Here is a 13,300-nt window from a genome sequence, read left to right on the forward strand (position 1 = left end):
CTTGCCAGACTCATGAACTACAAATCAGTAGAAAGTCCGTTAAGAAACAGATTTCTTGATATACAAGGTAGTCGGGTCACTCTCAGTCTAAAACGTTTATGCCTCATCTGGCGATCGTATACATAAGAAAAGTGTAATTCATGCTTGGTGGGACATTTAGCTAAGTCATGAAACGAATTCAGAAACAGTTAATTCGCGATAATGAACTTAGCAAAAATGTTACGTTTCGTGGAGAGCTCGAGGAGATATAAGACAAGTTAACAAACTACAACTTTTTACACGGACCACGAGCAATCCCTTATTTTAAACGAGCAAACCACGAGGGTGCGTGCGCGAATTAAATACCGCAAGGAGGCGCGACGCGTGGAAGGAAGCGAAAAATGGTTCGCTTGCCCCTAAGAAATAAAAGTGTCCGCTCGTAGTCTAACTTTTACAAAGAAATATTTAATATTTGGTGGGCGGGCAGCTGTAGCCTTCCGTTTATTCATTCCTTTGTAAACATTATAAAATTCCCACTAGTTTGAAGCAGATATAACGCGATGATCGCTAAGAAACTTCACATTTTTGCTATAAAATTAATTCATGGCAAGTCTATTCGTGAACTCTGTTAAAAATGTCACACCAACTGCAAATAATTTATATAAGCAGGACCTCTTCCCCGCGAGAGATTAGCTCTGATTGGTTAATAAGGTCCTGTTTCTAAATTACTGATATATGGTACAGAGGCACATCACCTAAGTAATGTGCTTGTGATGGTGGCACGGTAAAATTTTCTTTGACTTGCCAATAAAAACTATTGGTGGAATAAGCAGTGGAACGCGTTTTCAAAACAGTTTTAAAATTGTTTCCCAAGAAACTCTCTAGTATAAACATAGACTCGTGGAGGAACGTTTCTTATAGTGACCTTTCTTCACGAGTGCTGTAATCTGGCTGGCCGATTGTACGCTACTTAGGCTCGGTTAAAATGCGACGTGTTACTCATACTGTAGCTCTACAAATGATTCAAATGGATAAGGGGTTAGTTTCTAAAGAAATTGCGGTGCTGCGTCGGTGGGAGTAGAAACGAATGTTTGGTTTTTCAGTAGAGTTGATAACTAAAAGTAAATTGGCCAGCGTAAGTATAGATTCGAGTGCTGACGTTTCGAGTGTTAGCCCTTCGTCATAGCGTTGATTCAAACGTCCAGCTTACAATTACATGTACTGCTGGGGCAGATCCAGGATTTGACGAAGCGGGGTGCGGATAAACGCCCGCCGAAGGCGGTAGCCCTTAGGGGGGTCCGGGAGCATGCTCCCCCCGGACAATTTTTAATTTTTGGGCCTCTGAAATGCGATTTCCAGCGTTTTCAGGGGCAATTTGAAGTGGTGTGAATTGCTCTAAAGTCACCTCCATTTGTGTGCTAACTACAGTAGTTTAAAGGATGGATTTTCCTCACACTGACAATAATCGAGACGGATAAACATTTTAAATTCATTCAAATTAAAAATACATGGTTCCTCAAAAATGGAATCAGCCAGCAACATTCTCCGGGGTTGCTGTTCTGCTGCAGGTAGCCTTTAACCAGCTTTAAGATACTGTTTGCCCGCTCGTTGTCAGCTGAAGTCACTGGAATAGTGCATGCAATGCGCAGCAAATAGTGGATGCAGGGGAAAATGTCTGCATCACAGGAGGACCTGATTAAAACATCTGATATTACCTTGAAGTCATCTCTTGTGTAATATGGTCAAGAAAAGGAACAAAAAGATTGCGACGGTAATATTCGTCAGTTTTGGCGGGACGTGTAAGCGTTAATAAGCAGTCATTTTATAGCTCAAGCGGACGTACTAGAGGCCATTTTCAACTAGGCACAAATTTGTCCTGTTTTTATCGCTGTTGTCGAGTACAACGACACAAAGAAATGTCATTTTCAAAAGATATATTTATTAGCTGAGTTGGTTCACTTTTTTTTTTAACCACGCGTTTTTTATACGTTTTTACGTTCAGTTCAGGGGGTTTGACCGAACCACCCGAACCACAAGAGATCCGCCCCAGTACTGGCAGTTGTGCTAGGCCAAAAGTACTTCATTGCGACATGTGATAATGAATTCATTATTACAATGTATGCACAAGGTTGGGCACGAGTTAAGCACGATGTTTGAAGCAACGTCGCGCGACAGAGCTTGTCGTGCTATACTTGGCACAATAGTTGATTTAGACGTCAAACTTAATTTATGCTAATTAGGATGAATTGAATCAGGTACGACGATAGCGCGAAGGTCTTAATACCATCACGTACTGTGATGGTGAATTGAAAAGGTGCTGGAATCACGAGGTTTTAACCTCAAGGCAATAAAGTAAAGGTTTCACTTTAGTTGAATATTAATCGAATCGACTGATTTGTACTAAAACAACTGTACTATTCGATATTCGCTCTCGGTTTCTGTGCATGATAGTTAATTTGGAATTTATATAGCCCGGGTTATAATGCCGCCCTTGTCACCTATCACGCGAGATACTCGAACTGCTAAATATATATTGAACATTTTTTTACTATACCTTTTTCGGGATTTTTGCCCGGATTTTTTTTACTTAAGAGATGATGTTCTTGCTGTTATTTTGCCGGTTGGGTATCCGCAGTATTGCCATATACCAGGGCCCACTTGTTCAAAGCCCGATTAAGCTAATCCTGGATTAACGTGTACTTTGAATCGAGTTTACTTACTGATCAATAAAGACTCTTCCAAAAGACTTTTGGCCCTCAGTTTTGACTTAGACCTTCCTTTACCTTTAGCTTGAAATTAGCCTTTAAAACCATTTTTAACGAGCGAGATGAAACCCTCGTTTAACTTTTAATCCTGGGTTAGAATTAATCGGCTTTCGAACAACCGGGCCCCGGGGCCCGTTTCTCGAAAGTCAATTTTTGTTAGCTTTGAATACTAGTACTAAATTTTAAAACTTTATAATTGTGTGAAAACATTGGCCAAGTACAATGTCTGTAATCACTGTGTAATCGGCGAAAAAACATTTAAAAATATACTTATCGGGCCCGGTAATTTACCGGGACTTTCGAGAAACGGGCCCCTGATCCCCTATGGACCCGTAAGGCTTTTTTTTAGGGGAGGGGGGGGGGAGGCTCGAGGGGGAAGGGGGACATTGGATCTGCTAAGTCATAATATTATTAGCCAGCGTAGGATTTTTTCGTTTTTCGCTTTTTGAGCGCTCGAAATTGGGAAGAGAACGTCTTCGCTCTAAACAGCGAAACACGCACAAAACTCCACGAAAACCGCTTGCTACGCAGGCTATTTTATTGACAGCAAGATTTAACCAGACAAGGTCTGTTTTTTACAGGAAGGGCTTTTCGCTTCGTGAATAACAAAGCTCTTGGCAGGTGTCTTTCTTTTTCCCAAGATGGCGACTCCTTGACCTCGACATGACAGCAAGTTCTTGATTGGTCAATTCATGCCAGAGCCTGCGATTTCCCGCCAAAAGAGAGAAACAAAAAAATTTGCCCCTTGAGAAAATTAACATTTTTGCTCGTTCATCGTGTAAGAATCCTGTTTTGGAAATGCAAATGAAATCTTTTTTCCGGTCAGTTCTTGGTACAGTTTTCAGTTTTGAGAGCCCATTAAGGAATCGTGATGCATATTTAGCGTGTCTTGACGTGCCATAAACAGTTCGATCAAGTGATGTTTACGTCGTGAACGGAATGTAACTCGCTGTGATTACCTGGCCGTGTAAATTACGAATAATTAAGAAGTTTAACTTGCTCACCTCTTTCACAACAAAGGTATTTACACAGTTCATTGCTTGGAGTAAACATGGGACAAGAAGGAGAAGAAAATATGGATTTCACAATGAAAATTGCCGAGCGTTCGGAGCAGGACTTGCTCCCGTTGAAGGAAGATTTAGCCGAATGGCTTTCGAGGGTCCTACAAGAAAAAATTACGGCACATAACCTTATGGACTGTTTGGAAAACGGTGTGCTGGTTTGTAAACTTGCTCAAATTGTGCAAACAGCAGCAGCAGATTGCCTCAAAGCGGGAAAATCGGTGAAGCCTTTGGCTCCTTTCGCTGTTAAGTTTCACCAAAATGCTAAAGCTGGCACGTTTTTCGCTCGGGACAACGCGGCTCATTTTTTACAATGGTGTCGGCAGATCGAAGTTCAAGACTCTGTCCTGTTCGAATCGGACGGGTTAGTTCTACAAAAGCAGCCCAGAGAAGTGATTCTCTGTTTACTCGATGTAGCAAGAGTGGCAGCTGATTATGGCATCGAGCCTCCGAAACTAATCAAACTGGAAAAAGAAATTGATGACGAAATTGCTGCTGAGGAGGAAAAGAAACCAGATTTAAAGCCAGCCAAGAAAGACAAGAAAGTATCAAAAGCAACGAGTATTGACGCTGAGGTAAGAAAGAGGTCAATATTCTGCTCAGTATTTTTAATATCACAATATTACTTAAGCTTATGTAGCGTACGAAGGTTGTTGCTCGCAGTAACTGGACAGTTGAAAACGTTTTGAAAAGATTAATAATTTATTTGAAGGTGTCCTGTGGTTATACGGGGTTATAGCTGTCTTCTTGTTGTTTTCTCTGTTTTTAAATGACACTTTGTCATTGTAAAGCGAGAAAATTACTGCTGATAAGAGTGTCATTGTTCAAATTATTGCAGGAATGTTAAAACCACGTAAAATTTAATGGGTTCACAGTGCCAGTATTAGCTGTCAAAATATTATAAACAGGATATGGGTTTCTAACAACGTTTTTGTGGTGTATTTACAGTATATTTAATTTCTTAGGCGATAAAGCTGTCACAAGCTAGTTTAATGTTAGCCTCCCACGCAGACGTTCTTAGGGGTTCGTCACGCGTTCCTGCCCCACGAACGTCTGCAGACGTTCGTGGGGCAGGAACGCGTGACGAACCCCTAAGAACGTCTGCGTAGGAGGCTAGTTTATTGTGTGTTGAGCCTTTCAAGATCAATAAAGATCATCAAGTACAATGTTAACAAATATGGTGATGATGTGTTCCAAGATGAAGTGTAAATGAGTTGCTAGTAAACATATCATAGAATTAATTGTCAAATTCTGCATTATTTTGCATAATTTTTGACAAAAACAGTACAATGTTTATCTTTGGACTAGGGTTACTGTCAGTAAGGACATTTGAAAGCCTTATTTGCCCCAGCCATAGGGCATAATTGCCAGTTTGTTTTAGAAAACCTAACGCCAGGGTAGGCTCCCAGTTGGGGGCACGCTGGAAATGACTGATGCATATGTCTATCAGACCAACTGCTATATTGGGAAATTGGGAAAAAAATTTGCTTTAAAAAATTTTATGAGGCAGGGGAAAATAAATATTTACTTAAAATGTGATGTATTTGCATGTTTTATTGAATACAGTCGAACCTCCACTAACGGCCACCTCTCCACAACGGCCACCTCTCTACAACGGCCACTTTTTTTTGTCCCGGCGGACAGTCCATACATTACCTCTTGTTTAAACCTCTCTACAACGGCAACGGCCACTAAAGTGCGTCCCCAACTGCATAAATAACCTCTCAACAACGGCCACTGTACAGCTCTTTTTTGTAAAAACAAAACCTTTTTTTATAAGTTGATGCAGTAATCGACATTTGTCTTCGGAACATTACGTTTCTGTATCCATTTTAATGATATACGTATTTTGATTGTGTTCCATTTATATGCTGCAGTAAGCCTAAATTGTCTACAATAATACAGGCAGTCAGCGAATGTTGCGAACCTTGCTCGTTTCGTCTTGTTAACATTTTGATTCATTTACGTTTTATTGTGTATTTTATCTGTATATGTTATTTAAGATTGGATTGCCGTTATAGGCTACAGTAAGCATGAACTTAATTGGCACAAGAAACATGTTGTACTTCCCGAAAAAAAAGGTGTCATATTACACCCCTACCTCCCCATAACGGCCACCTCTCCACAATGGCCACCTTCTTCTGTCCCCAAGGTGGCCGTTGTGGAGAGGTTCAACTGTATTATGTTGCTGTGTAAATGACTAATGAATTGCATGGATTGAGTGAAGTAGTTAACAACACCAAATGCTTCCTGTGTTCTCATGAAGATATAGTAACATAATCTATAAGTAGAAGTTTAATTTGGGATAACAAGAGAAAGGACTGGCAAACTGGCTACTGAAAAAAAAGCACATCAGGTCCTTGGAAAATATGCAAATTTGTTGCCACTGAAAGTAATGTGCAGTTACAGAAAAGATCCCTATCAACCCCATGGAAGGTCATTGGAGATTCCTAAGGGGAGGGGGATCTTAGAAGCCAAATTTTAGAAGCAAAGTTTGAAGCTAAACTGGAAATTCCTGGGGAAGGGGGGGATGTAAAACAAAAAAACTTCCATGGGGGCAGGGAGAGTATGGACATTTTCTGGAACTGCACAATGCAAATTATACTGATGACCAAGAACTAAAAAGAAGGAACCTGATGATCATAAGAATTTGGATGACCGATGAATGGACTTAACAACAAAACCTAGCTCCTCATCCAACCACAGCATTTGTCACATAATCTTTGATCTATTAAATTTTATGGAGCAGGAAAACAATATTAAACAAGCCGTAAATGATCAGCAGAAGTTTCACTTTTCTCTTTCCTTCCTAACTAGCCTGCTCCTGGGGCATTCCATATAATTTGCGTGTGTTGACAAACTACATTTTTTACAGGTTGCAAAACTTGCTGCCAAGTACAATGTGAGAATTGAGAGAATCAAAGAGGGGAGGTACATTGTGGATGGAAAAATCAACATTTTTGTGAGGGTAAGCAACTGTATTAAGACAAATAATGGTAAATTAAGGCACTGCTCTGTACGATTGAATTTTAGCAGACAAAGCAGTTTTAGAGAAAACCCTAAACCTCTGACAACAGAGTTGTATTATTGTACACAGATACTTTTGCAACACTGGTGAAGGCATTCAAGGAATTTTGCTTATTAAGCAGCTCAGGCCTAGAGTAGGAAGACAAGGAGTCAGTTTTATTTTTTTCAGGCAATCCTGATAGGTTCCCTTTGTGTGCAGCTGCAAAGCTATTTTTGATGTGAAACAGTCATACTGCGTAAGCTCAGTCTCCATGGCTACCTCAGAGTGCCCATGTGGGAAGAAAGCTAGCCACATTGAGACACCCACAGCTGGAAGCTTAAGTCACTGAGCCTACATACTCACTGGCTTGGGTGTTTTACCAGATGAGAAAAAAATTAGTGATCTTCACAGTTGGAATGAAATCAAAGAGAACGATAACAGCATCATCTCAACACCCTGGCAGTATAAAATATTAATGTAGTATACAATATTGGGATCTTGTGTCTTATAGGGGGCCTTGATCGATGGTAATGGTCGGTATGTCGGTCGACTGACGGTCCATATCTCGGTTGATGTATCCACCGAGTATCGGTCGATTGTCGGTCGAGTAGCGGGCGAGTATCGATCGAGCATCGGCCGCTATATAGGTGATGTATCGACCGATCATTGGATCACTTTTCGGTTGAGAGATCGACTGACAGTCGGTCGCGATAGCATCGGCAGTGTGTCTGCAATGTATCGGTGAACCATCGGTAAAGTATCGGTCGATGCATCAGCCGATACTCGGTCGACATGAAAAAGGAACGAGGATTTTGCTTTGTTCTAAACCAGGACACTACAGTGTAATACGCTGGCTTATTTTTGCGCGTTCTCTTGACCTAATATGGTAAAATGATGCAATAGTGCAAGAATAAAATGAGATAAGGACAGACTATCGACTGGACTATCGGTCGTTATTATATTGGCCATCAACTGATATGACGGCCGATATAGCGGTGCGCTATGTACACAAATGTCGATCGAGATAAGGACGAAGTGTCGAAAAACATATTGATAGAATATTGACCGATATATCGGCCAATAGTATCGGCCGGTAAGCGGTGAAATTTCGATGAAGTATCGGTGATGTGTCGGTGAAGTGTCGGTGTATTGCTATCTATATCAGCCGACAGCCACCTCGGTCGAAACGACGACCGCCATAGCGGTACAACATCGACCGAGTCATCCCCAATTATTGACGGAGTAGCGACCGAGGCTCAACCGAGATATTGACCGTCAGTCGACTGTGAGTCGACCGACATATCGACCGTTACCATCGATCAAGGCCCCTATAAGACACAAGATCCCAATATTGGAGCAAATGCTGTATCCCATTTATGACATTAGAGAGATTTAGAATCAGATTCAAGTCTATGTTTTCTTGAAAAAATAGTACATATAGATGGGAAAAGTGCAAAACAATTCCGTTCTTTTATCCTAATGCAAAACTACTCAATTTTACTGAGAAACTGAAAACCGCAAGCGGCAATGAAGGATGAACGTGGTCACACGGTCATTTCTGCCGTTTTTGCCATGAACATGATTTTAAATCTTTCTACCCCTCTGTTGTGAGGGAGGCATTTTTGGTTTTCCATTATAATTATAAATTTCTTCTTGTAGATTTTAAGGAACCATGTGATGGTGAGAGTTGGTGGCGGATGGGATACTTTGGAACACTTTATCAGTCGTCATGACCCAAACAAGATTGGAAGAATCATGACTTGTAAGTGAAACTCTGTGTATTTCTTTATCAAACTATTTTAAGAATAAATTGTCATGTATTGTGCACTTCCATATCCGTACTCCCCCCACAGAAGGTTTTTGTTTTGTAACCCCCCTTCCCCCAAGAGATTTTAGTTTAGCTTCATACTTTGCTTCTAAACTTTAGGCTTTTAAGGACCCCCCTCCCCCTTGGAATTTCCAAAGACCTTCCATGGGGTGGGTATGGTTTTTTTTTTTGGATCTGTACATTGTGTTCTTCAGCCAGGTGCCCAAAAAGTGTGTTTAATTTAATTTGCAGTAAAAAATTACTTGCTATGATAATTTTTTTTAGTGGTGAAAGTCGAGATGAAGGAATTACTTATGGGCCAGTTACATGTACTTGAACTGCACTGAAACAATCTTCAGTGCAGTTTTCCATGACAAATCATGTGAAAAATTGCTCCAACAAGAAGGTTCCATCAATGATTTTATTAATTTTTCATTTTATTTTCATTTGTCATTTTGATGCATTAGTTTTCTGTAATCAGATTCAAGTAGCTTCATGGTCTGCCATCACTCTGTTACTTATTTCTGTTTGTTCTTCATAATCATAGTTTGTATCGTACTAGTTGGTAGAATTTGAACTTATTTCATCTTTGGTCAGGGATGTTGCTCAGAGCTGGCTACTGATGAATTTTCACAGTCCGAAAGAGATCTTATCACCGACTGAAATTTCAACAGAGCGCAAAATTAATACTTGAAGCTAATTTTATAGGTGCACATTCCAAAAGAGGTGGCTGGGTTTATAAATGAGCCTGCTGATATTTAGGCTTGATATCTGCCAGTTTTACTCCCTGAGAAGAACGAATGTTTTCCTCTCTTCGGGGTTGAGCACGTGCTCATTTCCCAAACAATGGCTGGTAATAGAGCCTAGCTGATGTTTTTCCTAGCTACATCCCTTTTTGCTGATCATTCCTTTCATTCTTATGATCTGTATGTTTGAACAAGTAATTATGTTGTTAGGAGAAATTGGATACTGGTCACCAATGATGTTTATAGGGTTAACCAACATACCAAGATCATGAAAATACTAGCTGTATACACTACTCTAAAATCCAAGGGTAAATAAAGACATGATGATATGATGATAGCCAGCCAAGCTCATGGAATCACCCCTTTAACAATGTTATTTCATTTCCATAGCAACACCTCAGCCATGTGCCCACCACCATCATCATCAACAGGCAGGAATGGCGTGCTCTGCGTCAACATAAAGGCTTTGAAAAAATTATCTTGTGAACTCCAAGATAAGTCTTACAGCAATGTAATGAAGTGTCGATTTTCAGGTTCTGGTGAAAATGTTTGCCATTTTATTGTTTTCTAGACTAAGAGTATTTTTTATATGAACTGTTATCTAGTATACACAAAACAATGTATTTTCAAAATCATGGCTCATAAAGTCAATTTATTGTATTGAATAGTTCATTGGTAGCTGGGCTTTGAAGAGTATACAATTTGTTAATTTTAATTTGTCAATGTTGACAAGGCCTTTGAGTTGATATTTGCATCTTGAATACCATCTGTTTTTGTCTTCCAGACATGGTTTAGTAAAATTGACTTGAGGGCTAGCTTCCAAATTTACTTCAGAATAAGTGTAGACCTGTTTGCAATTCTCAAAGAGCATCTGTGGCCTTAATGAAATGTTGTGGATCAGGTGGTTGAAAGATATATAACGACAATGAAAGACCTCTGAAACATTCTTAATTTTTGTTTGGTCAAAGTGCTCTACCAGTGCTGTTGGGGTATAATTTACAGCTTTATAATGAATATATTTTGAAACTCAGTGAGTTTTATATTTAAACTGGGGTACATGATGTGAATTGAAAAAGAAATTTATTATTTGTTCACTAATCTAATTTATAGCACACTTTAAAAGGTGGAAACAAAGTGTAACTTTCTAACATGTTGTGGACCTGAACTGATTGAATGTGTATCAGGTTTCAAACATTAATTTATTCTTAATCAAAAACATTCATAATTGGATTGAGAGAGAGAGGCCATCATCTTTCTAAAAAATGTTGTATTTTGCATATTTTAATACATTTTATAATTTAACAACCGAAGTGTTAATGTATTTCAAGGGAATCTTTGTACAAATTATGCAGAGTAACACATATTAAAAGAAAAAATATTATAAATAATTAATTTACACTGGGTTAAGTTAAGTGTTTATTGTAAATGCATCACAGATGTATAATTGCAGTAAGACGGTTGCCAAAAACCATTACTGTAAAATAATTGAGAGGCACCTTTAAAGTCTTCATTACAGAAAAGGTGTTGGACTGGTGGTCAATTTTGATGCAAATGTTTTATAATAATTATAAAACATTTGCAAAAAAGAGGATTTACTTAAATGACCTGTAATATTTTAAGAAAATTGAGAAATAAATGAGTTTGCAGTTATCTTTAGTTTGCTTCTTAGATAGCCTTTGTTTTGATACAGTCGCATAGAACAACAGGTCACAATATATTTCAATCCATATTTGCACCTGTGCGTCAGTTACCACATAGCTCCTATGTATAATTTTGACTGAAATTGTGAAATTGTCAAGTGATGGTTTATGAGGAGGGAGAATATCCATATCCACCCCATGGAAAATCATTGGAAATTCTAAGGGTGGGAGGTATCAAAAGCCAAACCTTTTAAGTAAAGAGCTAAACTGGAACTTCTGGAGGGGGGGGGGGGGGGGTCAAACCAGAAAACCTTCCATTTGGGTGGGGGATGGGTATTTTCTGGAACAACACAATCCAAAATAAACCCCTGGGCCCGGTTCTTTGAAAGTTGATTAATGCTAATCCCCAATTAAATGTAAAGAGGTTTTCACCTCGCTCATTAAAATGTTTTAAAAACGTATTTTAAGCTAGTGGTGAAGAAAAATCTCCAAGTCAAAACCGAGGAACAAAAATCGTTTTGAAGAATCTTTATTGATTAGTAATTAAACTCAAAGCCAAGTTCACGTTAACCCAGGATTACCTTAACCGGGTTTTGAACAACTGGGCCCTGGAGCAGAGTGATAGCAAGTGATACGGATGGAATGCACGCTTCTTAATGACAGACATCACCAAGAGTCTAGAAGCCCTAATCTTCCCATAAACGCAAGTACCTCTGTTAAATACAAGCCAGATGAAAATGACAAATAACTGTCCAATGGACATGAGTAGCGAACCAACAGCAAAACTCTTTACTGTATTATTTCATTTTCTGTTAAAAATAAAACTCACTATTTTAGCTACCCATGAGTTTCTTGCCTCAGACTGGGGGGTGAGAGGTTGGACAACAAAAATATTCTGTGGGCAACCAAACCAAGACTTGTGGTTGCCCTAGGGGCAACTATACATATAAGTAAATTTTGAACCCTGTCAACCTACTTGAGTCTGGAATTTGAGCCAAGGACACACTGGTGGGAGTACTCACACCACAGCTGTGCTATCCATGAGCAGTGTTCCCCAGCTGTTAATATTTTATATCTGCTCTAACACTATAATAACATTCTCTTTTCCCAAGAAATAATTATATACAGGGGCAAGGAAAATGAGTTCAAGAAAGTCACACAAGCAGGCTTCTAGGCAGGGGTTGAAAACCTGTGGGCATAGACCTTTGTCATGCGGGACCATGTTGAGTCTCACAGGAATAAAAAGCTTTGTTTTTGCATGGCAAGCCTCGCCCAGACTCGAATTCAGTACAAGGCTTGCCCGTTCAAAAACAAAGCTTTTTATTCTCCCAAGACTCAACGTGGCCGCCGAGTGACAAAGGTCTATCACTACAGCTGCATTTGTCTGGTAATTTTTTTTTCAAGATTACGGGAAATTTCACCAAATTGTTTCAAAAAGGATACCCTTGTGGCCCTGGTTGTTCAAAGAGTGGATAACTCTATCCGGCGGATAAATCATTATCCAGCAGATAAAATGTACTCCAACCAGTATATTTTATCCGCTATTTAGCAAGTTATCTGCTCTTTGAAACAACGGGGCCAGGTTTGAACCTTGCACACAAGAGGAAAAGGAATGCATAATCAAGGCTATCTCTATCCTGTGTAGCGTCCCTGCTCGCATTGTACGCTTTCTTTTGTTTGAATTACTAATTGCATGTAAAATAAAATTATCTTTGAGTACCATTTAAATATTGATCCAAAAATTTTTTCAGATGGATGGCACTGAAATAACACTTTAATTTCTTCTCAAGAGGCACTAACTAGGATGAATATAATAAATAATTACTGAAGTGACACTAGTTTTGTCTATTTTGTATTTAATTATGCTGTTTTTAACAATGTCACAGCTTACTCACTGAATAAGTTGCAGCTGCATCTTGGTAATAAATATACAACACACTCGACTCACTTTTTATTACACCTCCCTAAACAGATACCTTAAGTTGGTCAAAAATTTGCTACACAATGTAACTGATTCAGGCATAACTTTTACTGCTACTAAACTCACAACTCTCTTAAATACAAAAACAATTGGTACTGTTTTTGACTGTGTTCATATTAGAAAGATTCGACTGTAACCTACATTACTGATAATTTTTCAGCTCAAACAATCCACAACAAGGACCTTCTATCACTATCAGTCATTTCATATGTGTATTTTCAGATACAAAAATCTAATTTCCTGCTTACTATCAGATTACCCACAACTGTTTAAGGATTTGTATTTATAATGGTTGTAGGACTGAGTGGAGTAAT

General features: G+C 39.1%; 1 protein-coding gene across 1 annotated transcript; it reads left to right on the forward strand.

Annotated features, from left to right (window-relative positions):
- The first annotated feature begins 3,474 nt into the window (after window positions 1-3,474).
- On the forward strand, window positions 3,475-11,015 carry LOC146467694 (growth arrest-specific protein 2-like). Its single transcript, XM_085125526.1, has 4 exons — window positions 3,475-4,380; window positions 6,681-6,773; window positions 8,472-8,574; window positions 9,756-11,015. Exons 1-4 carry the CDS (start codon window positions 3,796-3,798, stop codon window positions 9,824-9,826), a joined length of 852 nt encoding a protein of 283 aa, XP_084981652.1. The 5' UTR covers window positions 3,475-3,795; the 3' UTR covers window positions 9,827-11,015.
- Window positions 11,016-13,300: the final 2,285 nt, after the last annotated feature.

Source organism: Pavona decussata, unplaced genomic scaffold (assembly GCF_977016875.1).
Source record: "Pavona decussata unplaced genomic scaffold, jaPavDecu1.1 SCAFFOLD_134, whole genome shotgun sequence".
Lineage (NCBI taxonomy): Eukaryota > Metazoa > Cnidaria > Anthozoa > Scleractinia > Agariciidae > Pavona > Pavona decussata.